Here is an 18,164-nt window from a genome sequence, read left to right on the forward strand (position 1 = left end):
GGAGGTTGGCATTAAAGAAAAAGTGGGCCATCAACAGCACAGTCCTGAGCTGGCCGAAGACCATTTGTCATGTGTAGGAAATCAGAGCAATGAGCTCAGGCCCAGAGCTTTACAAACCAACTATTGTACTGATGCCCGAGTTGTGACTTAGAAAGGTCACGGAAAGGGAAAAGAAATAGCACAATTAGCTGTTCTTTTTACAAAAGGCAAACGTGTTCTAATGTACATATGAATTAAGTGTTTTATATCTGTAAACACATGCATTTGTGTCTCTCTACACATCCATGTTATCATCATCTGAAACACTCATTCATGATGTGGGACCTTCCTGTTCGTACCACTTTATGTACCACAGAAATCCTTTGTGATCTCCAACCAGTAGTATTAGGGTAGCTTTCTGCTATGATCCAATTAAACAGTAGCAGGACAAAGCAGAATTTTAGAACTAGGATGGGTAGCACAACTGTCAATAACATTATAATGTTATCAAGGACACAGGCTCTTACTGAGTCTCAGCTCTGCCATCCATACTGTAGGCTACAGTCTATGACTCATGGCAGGATGGCCTAGTCCTCCCTGACATGCAGTCTATATACATTATTGGGGAGAGGAAGAATGAGGACTCTTTCAATGTTTCCTGAGAATAAGGAGAGCCTTTCTCAGAAGTCCCACTGTAGCCTCTCTTTTCACCTCTTATTGGCTAGAATTGCTCAAATGCCCATTGCCAATCCAATCACTCCAAGAAAAATAAGACCAATATGATTAGACTGGACTGGACTGGATTGGGCTATATATCTGTAGTGGGATGGATTTTGGAGAATGACCCTCAATGATCATTTCAAAAATGGATGAAGTTGAGGTTGTAACGCATATGATATTATTTTCCTTAGTGGACCTCTCTTCTTAGGTTAGGTTTATAATATTTTAAAATTCAACACACATCTACTGGAAATAAATTAGACAAGTCATCACATTTTCATTTGGGGAAATATTCAGATACATTAGTTGTAGTCCCTAGCCTCAAGGTACTTATAATTTATTGAAGGAGAAAACTCCCATTAGTCCTATAATCACTTAAATCTGAGGAGTTATATGTTATGTAAATGTGGTAAAACAGAGTGGTGAAGAGCATGGGCATGAGAGGGTTCTAATCCTGGCACACACTGCCAGACACAATGAAAGTGTTTATGAAATACTAGCCAGGATAATAATTATTACTAATAAGCAGTGAAAGACTTGCAGTTAAGAAGTGCTACAGAAACATGAAGCAGCATCCTATTACTTTGAATTCAGGCAAGAGGAGGGAGCTCTCAGGAAGAGCAGGGAGCCTGAAAGCTGTATGGAATTGGGGTAGGCAGAGCAGAGTCACCAAGTCCTAAGCGTATGCCTCGGCAATATCGTTATTTTCTGCCTTTCTTTTCCTATAATCATGAAACCGGCATACACTCAACATTCCTTTGAACTCATGCAATAAACTGGTCTCTTCACATATATTATCATTTCAGTCTATCCACAAACAACTGACAGTGGGAACAACTAAAAGTTTAAACATGATCCTTAACGTTTGTGCAGACCAAGGCTGGATTAATGTGCACATACTGCATAATAAGGGAAATATTAGTTAATAATAACACTCACTAAGTGCCAACTACTATACAATACACATTAATTTATATATAATCTTACTCAACAAGCCACACCAAATACTCCCAGGAAAATTGGGCAAAAGAGGAAAACAAGGCACATGATAGTTAAGTAACGAGTCCAAAATCACACAACTAGTAGATAAAAAGTCAGAATTTGAATTTAGCAATCTGCCATCTGCCTTCTGACCGCTCAGATGCTCTCAGAACGAGTCAGATAGCTCCTGAAGTACTGTGTCAACTTAGTACGCTACTCTTTAAATGGACCGTGACAACCCAAATGAAGTCTAGATAAGAACAACCAGGATGAACCTGGCAACTACAACAAATAAAGGTAAAATAATGGTGGGTGTTTAGTTAAGAAAAGAGAAGGCTTTTTAGAAAGCATGATAACAGGCTGAGAATATTGGTTAATGGATTCATTTAGCAAATATTAAGCATCCTCCATGTGCCAGCCAGCATGCTAAGCAAAGGCATACCAAGATTAACCAAGATGGGTAGGTTACTTGGAGCCTTCTGCATGAAGGGTTGTAATATGGAAGAGAGCACAGACCCACAAAGCAGATCCTGATCTACAGGTGACAGTTACAAGAAAGGAGACATCAGCAGTATACGAACAAGGACTTTGTAATCACTAGACATGTCAAAAATAGAGATGTTTCTGTGTGATCCTTACCCAAAGGCTACAGAGAGATGAAAGTATTGGTCCTCATAGATGTTATTCTACCAATTCAACTCTAGCATAGAGAGTGGATCAGGCACTCATTAACGTGCTGTGACAAGACAGGCTAGCTGTTCACTAGAACTGTTTCCCCTTATTCTTGGGAATGGAGCTGACACATTTCCCTGTCATCTTTGCAGTTAGATAAGGCCAGAGGATTGAGTTCTAGCCAAGGGGACAGAGTATAACTGATGTGAATACATCTACGTGCCAACCTCTCTGCTCTTTTTGCCTGATTCAGCTAAAACCGGCAATCTTGGAAATCATTTGTTACAAATATTGGACACAAAACTTTAGGATCCCGGGTCCCCAAAGTACCCTAGGGTAGACTCCCTGCGCACAAGGGCAGAAACAAGAAATAAACATTCACTGTGTTAACCCACTGAGATATGGGGAATACTTTGTACAGCATTTCCTTAATTAAAACAGATAACTTCCAATATTATTTTTTTCTACTAGGGTCTAAATTATTTGAAATTAAGGAATGCCTCTTATTCAACGTTGTAATCAGTAGGTACAAACTAAACACTTTGGACTCAGTAGGTATTAACTGTATACGCATTAAATAGAAAGGGACTTCCAGGTGCAGGCAGGAGCACGAACCAACATTCTGAGGCAGGAACAAACAAGACATGAGTTGAAATGACCGATAATTTAAGAGCAGAGGGATTGAGCATGGTGGTCATAGCAACATTTTAGATGGCAAAAAAATATATCTAATCCATCAGAACCACTTGAAATAATTTGTAAAATTTCTGTATTCGTGCTTAGTACAAATTGTGAAAGCACAACCAGAATGACATTTGCCAAAAGATTCCTGTGTATATTATAGATATCATGAAAGTCTTGGGGCACACTGAACCAATTTGGAAAAGGTGAGATATTCTTTCTGACTCCCATACCGGATGGTTTTAGTTCACGAGGGAAGCTACTTCTTCTGAGTTACTGAGAATCAATACCATGATTTTTCTTTTATATTTATATTGCTCTCTTTACGCCTCTCCAATGTGATTGAGACCCAACAAACCAAAACGAAATATCATTAGAAACACTGCTCTTGGAGGTTCTCCAAAAGCACCAGAAAAGGAAGTACCAGAAATTTTAGAAGAAAGCCTGTACGATTTCCTGCCTTCCTCACATCTCGAAATGTCCAAATAGTTCAGATAACCTTCAGTTGAACTCTAGGTTGCTTCACTCAGACAGAAAGCAAGAAGTTAAGACTCACCTATTCAGTGGTAGGTACAATTAAGGAGCTATACTAATAAAGCAGGTTAACCAAAAGGGACATTGGGAACCAAAATTCTGGTTTGTAAATATTCAAGCCTGCTGTCCTGTTTCGGCACCTGATGCTCTGTCTTATGCCATCCCTCTTCCTGAGAACATCTCTCAATGATTTTCTCTGCCTTTCTTTCATTCAGTGCTTGTATCTGACAAATTTTTCAGCACCTTCTTCAGAGAGAAGTCATCAATAATTTTTTCCATAATTTCTTTAATACTAAAAAATTTAAGTTGTCACACTCCTCTAGGAATAGTATTTCTAACTAAACTCAGAAATGCCACCTAGTTGTTGAAATCTTGGGGACAATAAGAACACTTCCCTATCAGAAATCCAGCTATTTAAAATTCTGATAGAAGGCATTTCCTTGCGTGTGACATGCCTTCAAATTCCCTCTTGATCTACTTTCAAATACAGCATTAATCCTTCCTTGATATGGCTGGCGTCACTAGTTTAGAATTTGATCCTCTCTGCTTCCTACTTCCTTCCTAAAAATATTGTTTCTGTTTTTTCCATTCCTAGCATACTCTGGTCTACTATGGAAAAAATTGTATAAAAATCATTCAGTCTGTTTCTCAACCAGCAAGCTTACTCTTGTTCTCTTTGTTACACTTGAAATTTGCCAAGTTCACTTTATCAGAATGTATTCTTTTACCAAAATGTGGAGGTAATGCACAGAACCCACTACTACGTAAAATTAAGCAAGTGCTCATGACAGATCTCTCTCTCCCTGATCACAGCCCAGCATGCCTGTTCTCAGGCAGAAACTCCATAATAAGCTCATGACACTGGTTATAACAAACCCAGAAAATACCAAGAAATCCTGTAGTAAAATACATGGAAACATATAAATAAAACAAGTTTGCCCCTTATCAGGCAGATAAAAAATTCATTAAAGAGAGAAATATTGGCAAAACATTCAAACTCTCCAAAATCAAAGAAAACAACAGTATGATTAAGTACCAGCCTGCAACTTCGTGCAGTTTCCCCAATCCCTTTCTTCTTTCTTTTGGAAAGGTGTTTTGGAGCTTATAAATATATTAAATTCTTGGTAGGGACGAGGGGCTTTCCGCAGGCTCACCATTACACACAGTACACACATATCCACATCTCATTCAACTGGGAATCATGCAGAAAAGAGAGCAAACTGATCCTCCTCCCTTCCTTCCCGGGGTTTGGAGGACCTGGATGAGAAATTAGCCTAAGAAATCAAAGACACACTGCCACACAGTATGGGAGCAAAACTACATTCTAATTTGACATCTGGAATCCAATTTTCTTGTAGGAACTTGCCTTAGGAATTGAACTTTGAGAACCACCCCCTCAACCACTCCTATTACAGATCTCAGGGATTCCTGCCCTGACTTGGACATAGGTAGGATTTATTGTTAAGGGAGATCCCTTTCCATAAATCACACGTGAGGCATGACGATGATTCTCCCCCTACCCCTCAAAGTTGAAGGCGGGGCGGGGGGCAGAAACCACTGCCACCATTTTCGTGTTCCCTGCAACCTTACCATGTGTGTGCCACCGTGAAACGCCGCTGTTTGGGGATGTTGCTACTGAGAAGCATCCGGCGCAGGAGCCTGGGGGAATTTCTCGGAGAAATCACTGGAGAGAGCTTAGGAGAAACCGATTTCCTTGCTGTCTTGGACTTCTCATGCTGCAACAGGTTTTCCCGCAAGGATTTTACAAGATCTTCGTTCAGCCACGGGTTTGGACAATGCGGATTATCCACTTCAGGTACTGTTAAGGTGTCCGGGCTTGTCGTCTGCTGAGCCATTTTCCCCGTCAACTTTGTACAGTTGGCAACAATCCAGGGCAGCGTGGTTCCTTGGCCTCTTTCCAGTGATTCCCTCGCTCAGCGTCCGGGGAAATGTCCAGGGACGCAAGTCGAATCCAGCTGCGATTAGTCCATGCGTTCGCCTCCCTCAGTCCCTCCGTGGAGATGGAGCTGGTTGTCCACGAGGCACGCACACTCCTCCGCGGAAGCCTATTAAACGTCACCCGTCCTCTCTGGATCCCCTTGCCAAAGATCACTGACGAGCTCGCATGGCAGAGGAACATGGAGGGAATGCTCTAGCACGGCTTTTGTCAGCGCTACAAAGCAGGCTGTTAAACTATTGGAACTAATGCGCTGCAGCTGCTCCACTGACTTGTGCTTATGTACATAAAAAGTCCTGGGGGGAGGGCTTAACCATCAGATGCCTGCAGCGCTGCCGTTTGGCTAGTCTATTTGCTTATTTCTGAATCCAAAGGAAAGAAAAACTTTGAACTTGACCTTCCTCTCCCACAAGGGCTATTTATCTGCCTACAGTCTACGTTCATAAAAGAAAATTGGTAGCGCTTTGCTTCTTTGTTTATAAGGGACGAATAAACACGCATTGTTAGACAAGGAGAAATATTTCCCTGCTTGCTAAATTCAATGTGATGAACCTTAGAAGACAAATCCCAAAAGAATAAAATGTACAGCCCCCCCACCCCCCACCCACCCTGAGCTAGAAACCAAAGAAAGGCTTCAAAATGCTACAAATTAAGAACATTATAGTTTACCTTTGTGTCCTACCACTTGGCTAATTATGACCATTTGGAAGCACAGAACAACACTATTGAAACTGACAAATAGTATTGTTTACTCTTTGCATTTAAACTAGTATACAATGACCTTCCATGGGAGCTGATTATTTTCATAAAAGTATGTAACAATCAATGATTTTAAAGTTTCAGTTATTGCTTATATAGTTTTATATGAATGAACTATAAAAAGAGATAATGTCCAGCTTTCCATTTCCTTTGCCGTTTTTAATGAAAAATAATTTCGTTTAAAATTTTCCAAAATTTATGACCACTCTTTCCACACCAGGACAACTCCCCCCCTTTTTTTTCATTTATGATTAATGTGCTTTTCTAGCTTCAAGAAGCTTATTCAGACACTGTTTAAATAAAAGAGGAAAAATTATTCCTTGCCTATTTATTTTACTAATGGCAAAAAAAAAAAAAATCCAATAAAGTGATAAGACCCATTGAAGTCTCTGAATAGGGATGTTGGAGCAGCCTAATGATGCTACAGACAGTTCAGGATTGAAATCAAATCACATTTCTCAGGATCTAAGATTTTTAAATATATTTTAAATAAACTCAATAACTTAACATGGGCTTAGGAAATGAATCAAGATAAAATGGAAACTGCAATAGTGTGGTTCTATTATTATTATTTTGGTTTTTATGATTACTATTAGGTCAATTTAAAAAATTTCTCCTATCTCCCTCTCTGGTTGCTCCATCATATGTTTCAATTCCTTGCTTTTAAAAAGGTTACAGAAAAGAATACTCTGAGGTTCTATTTACAGAAGCACATGGTCAACCACTCAGTCCATCTCTCCAGTCAGTGTTCCTATGACAACTCCCTGGGACAGGAGGACCACAACTTAATCTGAAAATCTGTTTGCAATATTCAAACTGTTAAAAATCAGGGTGTGTTTCTTATTCCTGAAGGATTATTGTACAATAGTGCCAAAGTCCCTTGGTGAATTAAAATGCATACAAATAATGTCACTGGTAAGCAGCAACAAAATTTTTGTAGAGTAAGGGGCTGACAACTGTATTAGGAGTTGTGTAAAACAGCTATGCAATGCCAGCCCTCGAGGAGCTTGTAATTTAATGACAAAGCTTGAACAATGCTAAGGAAAAGACTCTAAAACACTTAGAAAACACCTAGAAAGTGATATAACTAGGTGCAGAAATACAATGAAAATGGTGTGCATAGCGCTGTGGGAACTCTAACTGCAGTGAAGCAGGAGGGGGGTGGGGTGTAAAAAATTAATGGAAAGGAAGGTAAAAAAGAAATGCACTTTAGGTTGAGGGACTAGCACCTGCAAATGTAATAAAGATGAAATGAACAAGTTTTGTGACCAAAGAAACCCAGTAATCAGCAGATATAAAATCTGTTCAGATTCTTAGCAATAAAAAACAAAACAAAAAACAATCAGTTAATAGGATAAAATGAGAACTAGGATATAATAAACCAATTGCTCCTGGCATGGCAAAAAAAGTAATTTAGAAAATTTTCCCACTTTCAGAATATTCAGTTCTATTCAACAAATATTTGGGCGGCCTTGTTTTGTATCAGGTACTATAATGAGTGTTCTAGAGTATTTAAAGATTAACTTGATGCTCTTCCTGCCCCTAGGGAGCTTATAGTCTAGAAGAGCAGATAGATGACAAGTGCAAAAACAATTGACACAAAGAAACTTAGCGAAAGATTTGATTAACTTCCGTTTCTAATGAAACTAGTGTCTTAAGACATTTTCACCTGAGGCAACAGGACTATACATCATTGTCTTTTAGCATACTGTACCTTAAGGAAACATACTTACTGTATGAATATTAAATGAGATAACCATATTGAATGCATAAATTTGTTTTCACAAAATATAATTAATAAAGATGAAGCAAAAAAAATTTTTTTAATGTAGCCGAAGTACCCCTATTGGAGCAAGGAAGCTGGAGATATTTAAAAGGATGGCTCTAAGTAGAGAAAGGTGACTTTCTGTGACTGAGTAAAGGAATTGAATTACTAAGAATGGCATGGGCTATGTATTGGGAATTCATGGACTTCAAGAAATTCTAGGTTCCACTTCTTGCTTTCAGTGACTTTGGATGAGGCACTTAGGAAGAGTAAAATATTTACAAGCTGGTCTCATAAATGGTTTGTCCATGGAAACTCAGAGAACCTGGGTGCTTTGTTGATCACAAGTAAGCTAAAATATAAGAAACAACAATGTGCTATTAAAAATGCATTGAGGGTGTGGCTAAACACAGACTAAAACTGAACAAAGACATTCTGCAAATCTCCCATTGGTTTGGTGGATGCTAAAGGATCCCGTTGTAGAAGTGGTCCTTGAAAGCCTCTTTGCTTGGGCTCATATCCTATCTTTACTGGTGTAATTTCTTAACATCTACAATTACCCTCCTGAACCCTGCAAATGATATATGACAAATGTGCTGATTTGTAAAAATAAAAATTAATTTTGTTTTGAGAATTCTTTGCCACTCCTTTGAAATAACCAGAAAACCCCTGCAGTGTTTCAAAATCATGCTTGCAAATCACTGCCTTAAGAAATGCAGATTGTAAAGATCTGAAGATCACCCAAAATGAGCAAGGTTTGGAAAGACTGGCAATTTTCTTCCTAATGAATGCGAAGGGTCAGGGGGGTCTCTTCTAACAGGAGCACTAGAGAGCTTTCTTTTTTCATAGAATCTCTTTAAAATTAGCTGCTGGGAACTTGTCTGAAACACTGTACTGTAAGTGACAGCCAAATAAGGCCTCAAGTTTTAACAAGTGGAAATTGGAAAGTAGGCGAAATGTTTTCACAAAGTCACCCACGCCTAAAACAGCAGATGATATCTCTTAACCTCATAAAAGTTTTCCTAGATACCTTTTGGTGGATTTTCAAACCTTGTTTTTCTTAGATTATGCAGAATCTCTGAAAACATTTTGCTTAATTAATTATTCATAGGTGGTAAAACCAGAAAGACATAAACTTGGCCCAGGTTCTGGGACAAAGATTGAAAAGTGTACCCTTGTCCAAATAAGTACAAGCAAGGCTGGATTTTCCACAATTGAAGGGGAGCAAAGGTGTGGCTAAGTCAAAAGAAGGGATAAACTAAAATGATTTATACTTGACAATGGAATGCATTGTATGTTTTAGTTAGATTAATAGTGTTGAACTTAGATTGATTTTCAAATTGCCCATAGGATGTAGTCCATGGAAATCATCTGATAGTGTGAGAGGTTATGTTGTTCAGAGCCAAAAAACTTGTCTTGAACCCTTGTCTGTGGATCAGTGTCTTATCTGTTAAAGAGATGATGATGATGATGATGATAGTGATAACCACCACAACAAAAACAATAGTTACTGCATAAGAATGCTGCAAGGATTAAATGTGTTAATACCCATTATATAGCATCATATAGCATTTAGAACAGAGTAAACACCTACTACTTACTTATACAAGGTACTTACCGGAATTTACATTTAGTGGACTTCTACTATGTGTCAGACATTGTACATTACTTACTATTTAATGCTATGGGAGAATGTTTCATTATCACTATTTCACAGATGGAAGTATAAGGAGGTTAACAACTTGTCTAAGGTCATATAGTTCAGCAATGGCAGAACTGGCATTTGAATCAGGCCTATAAGGTACCAGGAGCTCTTATTTCAACTCTATTGCATACCATCCCCAAAAGAGAAAGGTATCCAATATTTAAAACCTGTTAAGGATATTACATGGCAAATAGTATTTCTATTTGATCTAACAAAATACTGTCCTTGGTTTCACTCTGAACACACCGGGACAACCCGTGAAGTCTGCCAAGTCATGACGTTCTTGCAAAGGCATGGTAGTTAAGTAAGGGCACCTAAGGTGGAATTTCTGGAAGTTTTTTCCTCTACCCCCTGAATTTGTCTGATATGTGAGAGTTTAAATTAAGCTCCATGGTAGTTTTCTTTTTTAACAAATTATATCTTGTTAAGTTATTTAAATTTTAAATTTGTATCATGATTATTTTTCATTTAGACTTTATATCATGCCATATCTAAAAGCACACCCAAAGATTATATAGCAGAGCTTCTCAAATCATGGTCATCACCACTATACCTTTGTTAAGCGCTGGGCTAGTGGCAGAAATGAACAAAAACAAAATATCTAGTTGAAAAGAGAAGGCATATATAACACCCCCTAACAAAAGACAAGAAAAGAAATGCTGAATATCAAATTAAAAACAAAGATAATCAGTGCCTCAAGAGTTTAGAGGAGTGACCAATATGGTCTAGATGGATGAAAGACAGCTCAAAAGAAAAAGCAGGGCTTGAATTGAGCCTAGAGAGAAGGTATATGCAAAACTATAAGAAAAAGATAGCTGTGGGAAGATAGGTAGCCAGGTAGGAAAAGATGTTCAATTTTGAGACCTTTTCATATGAAAAAATCATAAAGTTTACTTGGGAAGTGGATAAAGATTATGTAGAGACTCTTAAATAAGATTAATCTTTTGGCAATGCATAGTATAATTTGAAGAAGGTTCTGAAGGGTCTTTATTTTAGCAGCTCCAATTCAATATAAATCTGTGAAGAAAGGGGCTTAATAAAATAAGAATTGGAAGGATTTGTTACTGGCTTTATGTGAGTATGCAAGTCAATGGAGAAGTCAAAAAGAGATCAGATTTTTCTTAGCAAAATCAATTAAATACACCATCAATGAAGTATGATCCAGGCTACTTAACAATCACAAGGCTGTTAATGTAGAAAAGTACTGTATCTATAGTTTATTGGAAAAAAGCAATATATCTGACTTAATTTATATTAGAGTTACATTTTGAGATATTGCATTTTTCTGAACTCAATTCATATTATGAAAGTTCAACCCAAGATAAATGCTTTTTTTGTTGTTTGGTTGGTTTTTTGGGTTTTTTTTTTGGTTTGTTTCTGGACTAAAACTAAATTCTAGTGAGATTTCTACTGAAATAGAAGTCAACATTTCATCTGAAAGAGAACTTAACATTTTATATAGCACAAATTATACCAGCAACATTAACACAGCATGTTCATTTTACTACTTAGAAAAAAATGCAATGCAATTCACATAAGAGTCTTTCCTTTCCTTTGGATACAGTCATTTAAAAAACCCTTCAATAATAGGATAGAAATACCTCCTGATTACTTTGCTAAACTGAAACCCCTGTATGCCCTTTCCTAACATTAGCCATTTTCAATAAGGAAAATAGGTTTTTATGGCCACTAAAATGTTTACATATTATAGTATCCTATTTCTGGGTCTTCTCTCAAGAGAGCAGAATAGCCAAGCATTTTGCCTTCAACTTGCCAACAACAAAAATCCATGATATCCTACTAAATCTACAGTGGCTCATCTCCCAGCCAACTAAAGGACGTATGTGTAAGACACAAATGCACTATACCTAAGTAACTTGCATTTACTACTTCATTTAATCACCACAACAATCATTCTAATGCAGTAACTATTACCATCATTTTAAAGTTGAGATAACTGAGGCACTAAAGAAGTTAATTTCCTCGAGGTCATAAACAGTCAGTGATAGCTTTAGGATTTTAAAAGGTATACTGCAAGCTAGAGCTCATGCTTGTAACGACTGCACACACTGCTTTGTAATTAAAAAAAAGTAAGCACATTAATAAAGATACTCTTAGCAAAATGAATTTGCATAGCTTGATATGTGTAGATACAATCTCACTACAAAACATCAGTTACACTTAGTGAAGTAAAAATAATTTCAAACCCCAACCAATGCCCATTAATAATGGTGTTTTTGAGACTGACAAATATTTTCTTCATAGCAAAAGGTCTCTAAATGCCCCCAGGGTGTTCATTTTATTACAGAAATAGACAGTGATCATGCAAAAGAACTTGGGTAAATTATGACAAAATACATAATGGCCTGTATCCATCATTGCAATGTCATTCAGTACAATTCCAATGTCCTGAAAATGCCCCCATATTATATGCATTTTTCCCTCTCCTTCCCCTCAGAACTTCTGGTGGCCACTGCCTCCACATCAGTGATAAAAGTTCTTCCATTGCTAGAATAACAGTAAGTCTATACTAGAATAACAGTAAGTCTACTCTAGTCCATTGTTCATTCCCCAATCCTGAAGGTTCTGGGATGAATGCCCACTCCACCTCTAACTGAGATAGGGCTTAGGTCCCATGGGACAGATGGATGGAACTATCTTGCTTGCAGTTGCAGACTCTCTCTGTACCTTGGCATGGGAGTTGCCCATCATCATCTCCTTGTTAGTTGTCCTGAGTGAGTCCAATGAGCTGGAGAGTAGGTGTCACAACTGTGTTGAGATTCGGGGCCCAGCTGGCACATGGACAGCCCAAAGATTTAGGTCTCTTGGACATACACCTAACAACTCTAGTCATAACTATAGGTTCAGATAGAAGGAGCAGAAGAGCCATGTGTAAGGAAACCACAGCTGAGTCCAACTCTGTCATACTGGGGAGCGTAAATTCCAAAGTAGGGCCCACTGGCAGGGTATCAAACTCCTGCTACAGTGTCTGGACGTCTCCAGAGCCTTCAGGAGCTTCACCATTTGAGGCAATATTTACTCTGACAAATAACTTACAAAATTGTGTGGGACAGAGCATAAATTATAAGGTAAACTATAATCCACGCTTAGTGGCAATGCTCCAATATGTTACAATTGTAACAAATTACCACACCAATGAAGGAAGTTCTTAATGTGGGAAAGTGTGGGAGGGGTAGGAATTGGGCATTTCGGAATCCCCTATATTTTTAAATAGCATTTATGTACTCTAAAGTATTAAAAAAATAAAATAAAAAGATCTTGGGTAGACCTACAGAAATTTTTTTTATAATAAAAATTGATGAGGACAAATATATGTTTATTATTGTCTTTGTCTACATAATAGACTCGATAAGGAATCTAGTATATATCCCAAGGTCAGAGGAAAATAACACAATAAGCAATCTATTCAAAACCCAACCCCAAGAACACATTCCTCATCTCTCACTGTTTCTGTGCCCACTCCCCCCCCCCCACCCTGAGAGAGGATTTTCAGAATCATTCACAAACTAGCATAATACAACTGAACAGCCTTGTACTGACCCTCACCAATAGCATCTGCTTCAGTCATTCTCATTTTTGGATATGGTGTTTATGAGGCAAATGCTAAAACTTAGTTTCACTGAGAATGTCCATCATTCAGAGGTTTAAATTGTAGCTGTACATTTAATTTCTAAAGTTTAATATACTTAAATAATGATTCCACATAAGTAAAAATCCTATTTTAAGCATAGCATTTTTTCATACCTAAATGCAAGGACACCATGGAGCCCTAGTAATTTATGTGAGATACTTTACAGACGGCATTATGAAAACCAGAGTTTTATTCCCACGTCTGAGATTAACTAGCTAAGTCATCTTGAACAATTTCATTTAGCTTCTCGGGAACTCAGTTTTCCAGTCTAAACTCCTACAATTTTGCCAGTTCTTAATCTCTGATTGCAAGTTCCAGTTGTGATTTAAGAAAAAGCATTATCAAAAGTGCATCCTGAGGCAACGTGATCTCTTCCACTGGTGTGCAGTGACAGCATATATCACAGATGAGGCTTTAGAAAGACAAACAGAAAAGACATATTCAATGTTTAAGTAATTGAAGATGGCAAAGAAGAGGATGCTGCACAAAGCAGGTACCCCCCTGATGTTTTTATGGCCCTGGAACTTCTAAAATTCCTTCCCTAACTAGGTAAAAAAAATTGTTCTGACATCTGAGTCACAGCTTGGGAGATAGAGTGGGAGAGAAATGCCTAAGTTAATTTAATATTTGGAATCAAGGCATTGTTTTACTTGTAAAGTAGTGAAATTGCAGTGATAGGTATATTCACTCTTACATAATAAGTCAGATTTTCTAAAATTTCAGCACTTAATTTACCTCCAAAGAGTAGCTTTAGGCTCTGAGAGGAACCTCTACACTCACATTTCACTGTGTCCCACCAAAAACTTGTTTTGTCTAATTTTAATGAATGCTGCATGGAAAAAAAAAAAAAGCATTTTGTAATTAAAAAATATTGGGCTGGGGGGAGGAGATGTAGCTCAGTGACTGAGTGCCCACTTTCCATGTATGAAGTTATGAGGTCCTGGGTTCAATCCCCAGTACCTCCCCCCCCAAAAAATTGGCCTGGGGTAAACTCAATTAAACAGGTTTCCTTACAAAATCTCTCAGTGTTTTAATATGCTAATGTGACTTATGAAGTCACACTGGTTTGGCTCAGAACCCATCTACATCCTCCATTGTTTCTAGAGATAGTTGTTTCCAGGAAAACTTACCTTGACTTATGACAAATATAGCCCATAGATAATATGCATTTTCCCCAGGCTTCTGACCTGTTTGTTTAGTTTCTCCCAAACGGCAGTCAAACAGAATGCTTCCAGCAGAAAGAGAGGCCAGGTGTAGCCTCCATTAGACTCACGGTTATTGTTATGCTTCTGCTCTAAAAGTTAATCCATCCTCTTCTGGGACTGGTGTATCTCTAGACACAAAAAATCATAACCTTAGCAGAAGCTATGAGGGAGCTGGGGCTGTGAGTCTAAATGCTACAGCTGTAGACAGCATGTTGGTTGGAAGGTTGCAGACAGGCTAAGGTGCCAGAGAAACAGTGGAGTAGATGTCACTGTTGATGAGAAGCTGTGTAATGGCAACTGAAATCTAGACAAGGACTTTCCAAACTTTAATGTGCCTAATAATCACCTGGAAATCTTGCTAATACGCAGATTCTGATTCAGTAGGTCCAGGGCAGGTCTTGAGATTCTGCTTTTCACAACTCCCAGGTAATGCTAATGATGATCCATGGATCTCCCCAGGGGTATTCAGGCACTAAAGCAGGGGCTCTTAACCTTTTTTTCCCACAGACCCCTTTGCCAGTCAGGTGAAAACCATGGACCTCTTACTAAGTCCACATTATACTGTGTATTATTTAATAAATACATCACACCCGTGCCAAAACGTCCCCACAAGAATAACGTTTTTGGGAATTTCAATTCAAGCTCATGGACCCCTTGTTAAGAATCCCTGCACTAAAATATGTAGGAATTGATGGCTACTGAAGTCAAGTAAATGAAGGTAGTTCACTTGTACCCCATGTGGTACTGTATCTTTATACTTGCCCATTTGTGCAATGTTTAAATTTGTTGCCTTAATAAATAATACCTTTAAATAATCTTTATTACATAACAGTATTATAAATAATAAAATCATAAATTGCTTTTTCAAAAGGACACATATTCTAAAAATTCAATTCTAGAGGCAAACTTTGCTATAATTAGATCAACACTTTTAAGATGAGGCAAAAGATTTAGCAGTTGAAACACAAAACTCTTGTAACTAGGGTGAAGTTCTTTGCTGCTACACTGTTAATTGAAATTATAAGGCAAACTTTATTGACTCAGAAACTGTTTTCTGGATATAATTTAATTATTTTACAGGTATTTCATTGGACAGATACTATATGCCAAGTTCTGGGAACACTGGCGATGCTGATCGTGGTATAGCTAGAGACACAAGATCAGTTCTTTGCTTTCAGTCCAGTTTACTGGACTGCATGGAGCACTGCCAAGAACAGTTACCATTAAGATGTACCACTGCACCACTGACCTTTCTAACTATTTTCTAAAGAATTAATCAATAATGTGTTTGTTGTACATCAATAAACTCTATACACCTTAGTCCTATTCTTAGTCTCTGGATAACCATAAAAGCAGTTGCTTTTCTTTTTGGTACTTTCAATTTTGACCTGGAGGTGCCTGAATGATTGCTAAAATTGAAAACCAATCTGAGTTGTTGTTGTTTTTTTTCCTGAAATTATTTTAGCCCTAAGAAAATACATATGAATAACTACTATTCTAATATTATAAAAATATATGTACTAGTGAATCTAATAACCGTCATTGGTAGTCTGTAATTATGTAAACATCACATGAGGCCAACAGTAATTATTTAATCAGTTACAAAGGAAAATAAGCATATGAAAAAGAAATCCTCTTGTTGCATACATGGAGAAAATGCTTCTATCTAGGCAGTGATTGCCTCATGATCCTTGTACTTTAAATGCCTGGAAGATAGTGAGTGCTCAGTAGATATTTGCTGAAGGAAGGAAGGGAGGAAATTATAGTTTGCTCTAGTAATTTTCTTTGTGCATTTAGGCAGTTAACAGACTAAAAAGATACTGAATCCAAATCAATTGACACTGATCCAGGAAGATAATCTGAAATGTTTTAGAAATCCCATTGTTATGCATGCTTTCAGTTTTTTAAAAAAATTATTACCTTTAAATTATCTAAATAATAGATAATATATTCTCATAACATTTTCCAAAGGTACCTAGATATCTAACGTCTTTCTAGACCACCATCCCCAAATTCAGGCCTCCCTACAGGTAACCGTGTTAGTAGCTGTGTTTATCCTTTAATACCAAGGCTGTCCAAACAGGTAACACTAGCTGCACGTGGCTACTGAGCACTTGAAATGTGGCTAGTGCAACCAAGGAATGAAATATCAAGTTTTATTTAATTTGGCTAATTTACGCTTAAGTAGCCATTTTGGCTATCAGTGTCCATATCAAACATTTAAATTGTAGATCTCAAAGTAATTGTGCATAATTGTGTGCTTAGAGAAACATATACTACAGTTTTGTGAGAATTTAAAAAATTTACAGCATCATATTCAATCATTTGGCAACTTGCTTTTTTTCACTCAACAAAGATCTCCCTTATTCTTCTCAGCTGCTGCATGGTATTCCATAGCATGGCTGTTTCATAGTTCATTTAGCCATTCCACCAATAGATGAACATTCAGGTTTCCAGTTTCCCACTATTACACACAAAGAACAGCCGTGCAAACTCTTGCTTGTGCACAGATTCCAAGTTTTTTTTTCTTTTTTCAGAAGTAGCACTGTTATATATATTTGCATTTTAATAGAAACTGTCAAACTGTTCTCCAAAGCAACTGATTCAATTTATACTCCCTCCAACAGTGTCTGAATTCCCACATTTTTTCCTCAAACAACCTTATGTTGCCATCAATTTCCCTGCACTCATTTTCAAAGCTATTTTTCCCCCAAGAGCTATCTTCTGGTTTTAGGGTAGAAGAAATTAAGCAGAGCATGAACAGCTATCATTAAAAGTCACCGAAGTGGAAGACAGGTTTCACTCTGCTTCTAAGTCAATGTTCAATTTCAGCACTTTAATAATTTTAGTTGACCAAGAATTTCACAGGAGTAGCTCTAAGATGACAATATCTACAAGTTATTCAAGGCATTTTAGAAAGAAAAAGCATTCACTTCCTTTTCTTTTCAGTAATGTTCTGGCACTACTTAGCAAAATATGTTTTAAATTGTTTTTCTTATAATAAAGATTGATTGTGTTGAGCATTTTATCCTTCTTGCCCTACTGCCTCTTTTACATATTAGCATACAATTTTGTTAAATGCCTGGCCAGGATTATATTACTATTTTGCAGAATTTTTGCCTTGAGCAAAATCAGTGGTCTAGATGAGAACGAAACTAGTAACCTCACTGGATCTGGGCTAGCGGTAGTGTTGCTGCAGCATCCTTAGCTAAACAGCTCTGTGTGAGGGAAAGAACGCTGGCCTCATCCTGACTCTGCCATTACTTGTTCCAAGGCCTCAGGCAAACTTGTCACTCTCTGCGTCTCCGTTTCCTTATCTGAAAATGGTGGTAAAAGAATGGATGACCAGAGAGAGCCCCTTCATTTGTAAAATTTGCTGTTTCTAAGAAAAACTCACCTAATAATTTTTAAGTTTTAGCTGTAAAGGCAGTGGTTGTGTCTGGATGAAGAGAAAGAAGACATCAGAAATGAAGCATGTATCTTAAAAATCTGTTTTAAAATGTGTACAACCCTGGGTATGTCAGCAATGACTGCTCTTCATATTCAGAGTTATA

General features: G+C 37.6%; 1 protein-coding gene across 4 annotated transcripts in view; it reads right to left on the minus strand.

The window, feature by feature from the left end:
• The window catches only part of PDE4D (phosphodiesterase 4D), a 1,544,760-nt gene that overhangs the window by 773,513 nt on the left and 753,083 nt on the right, over nt 1–18,164 (minus strand). The window contains exon 1 of one of the 4 annotated variants that reach the window (XM_004458834.4): nt 5,158–5,815. The exons of the other annotated variants lie outside the window; for them this stretch is intronic. Within the exon in view, the coding sequence (XP_004458891.2) occupies nt 5,158–5,423 (266 nt within the window). The 5' untranslated portion in view covers nt 5,424–5,815. Of the gene's footprint in view, nt 1–5,157; nt 5,816–18,164 lie in introns of those variants that run through there. 4 annotated transcript variants of the gene reach the window in all.

Source organism: Dasypus novemcinctus, chromosome 2 (genome assembly GCF_030445035.2).
Source record: "Dasypus novemcinctus isolate mDasNov1 chromosome 2, mDasNov1.1.hap2, whole genome shotgun sequence".
Classification (NCBI taxonomy): domain Eukaryota; kingdom Metazoa; phylum Chordata; class Mammalia; order Cingulata; family Dasypodidae; genus Dasypus; species Dasypus novemcinctus.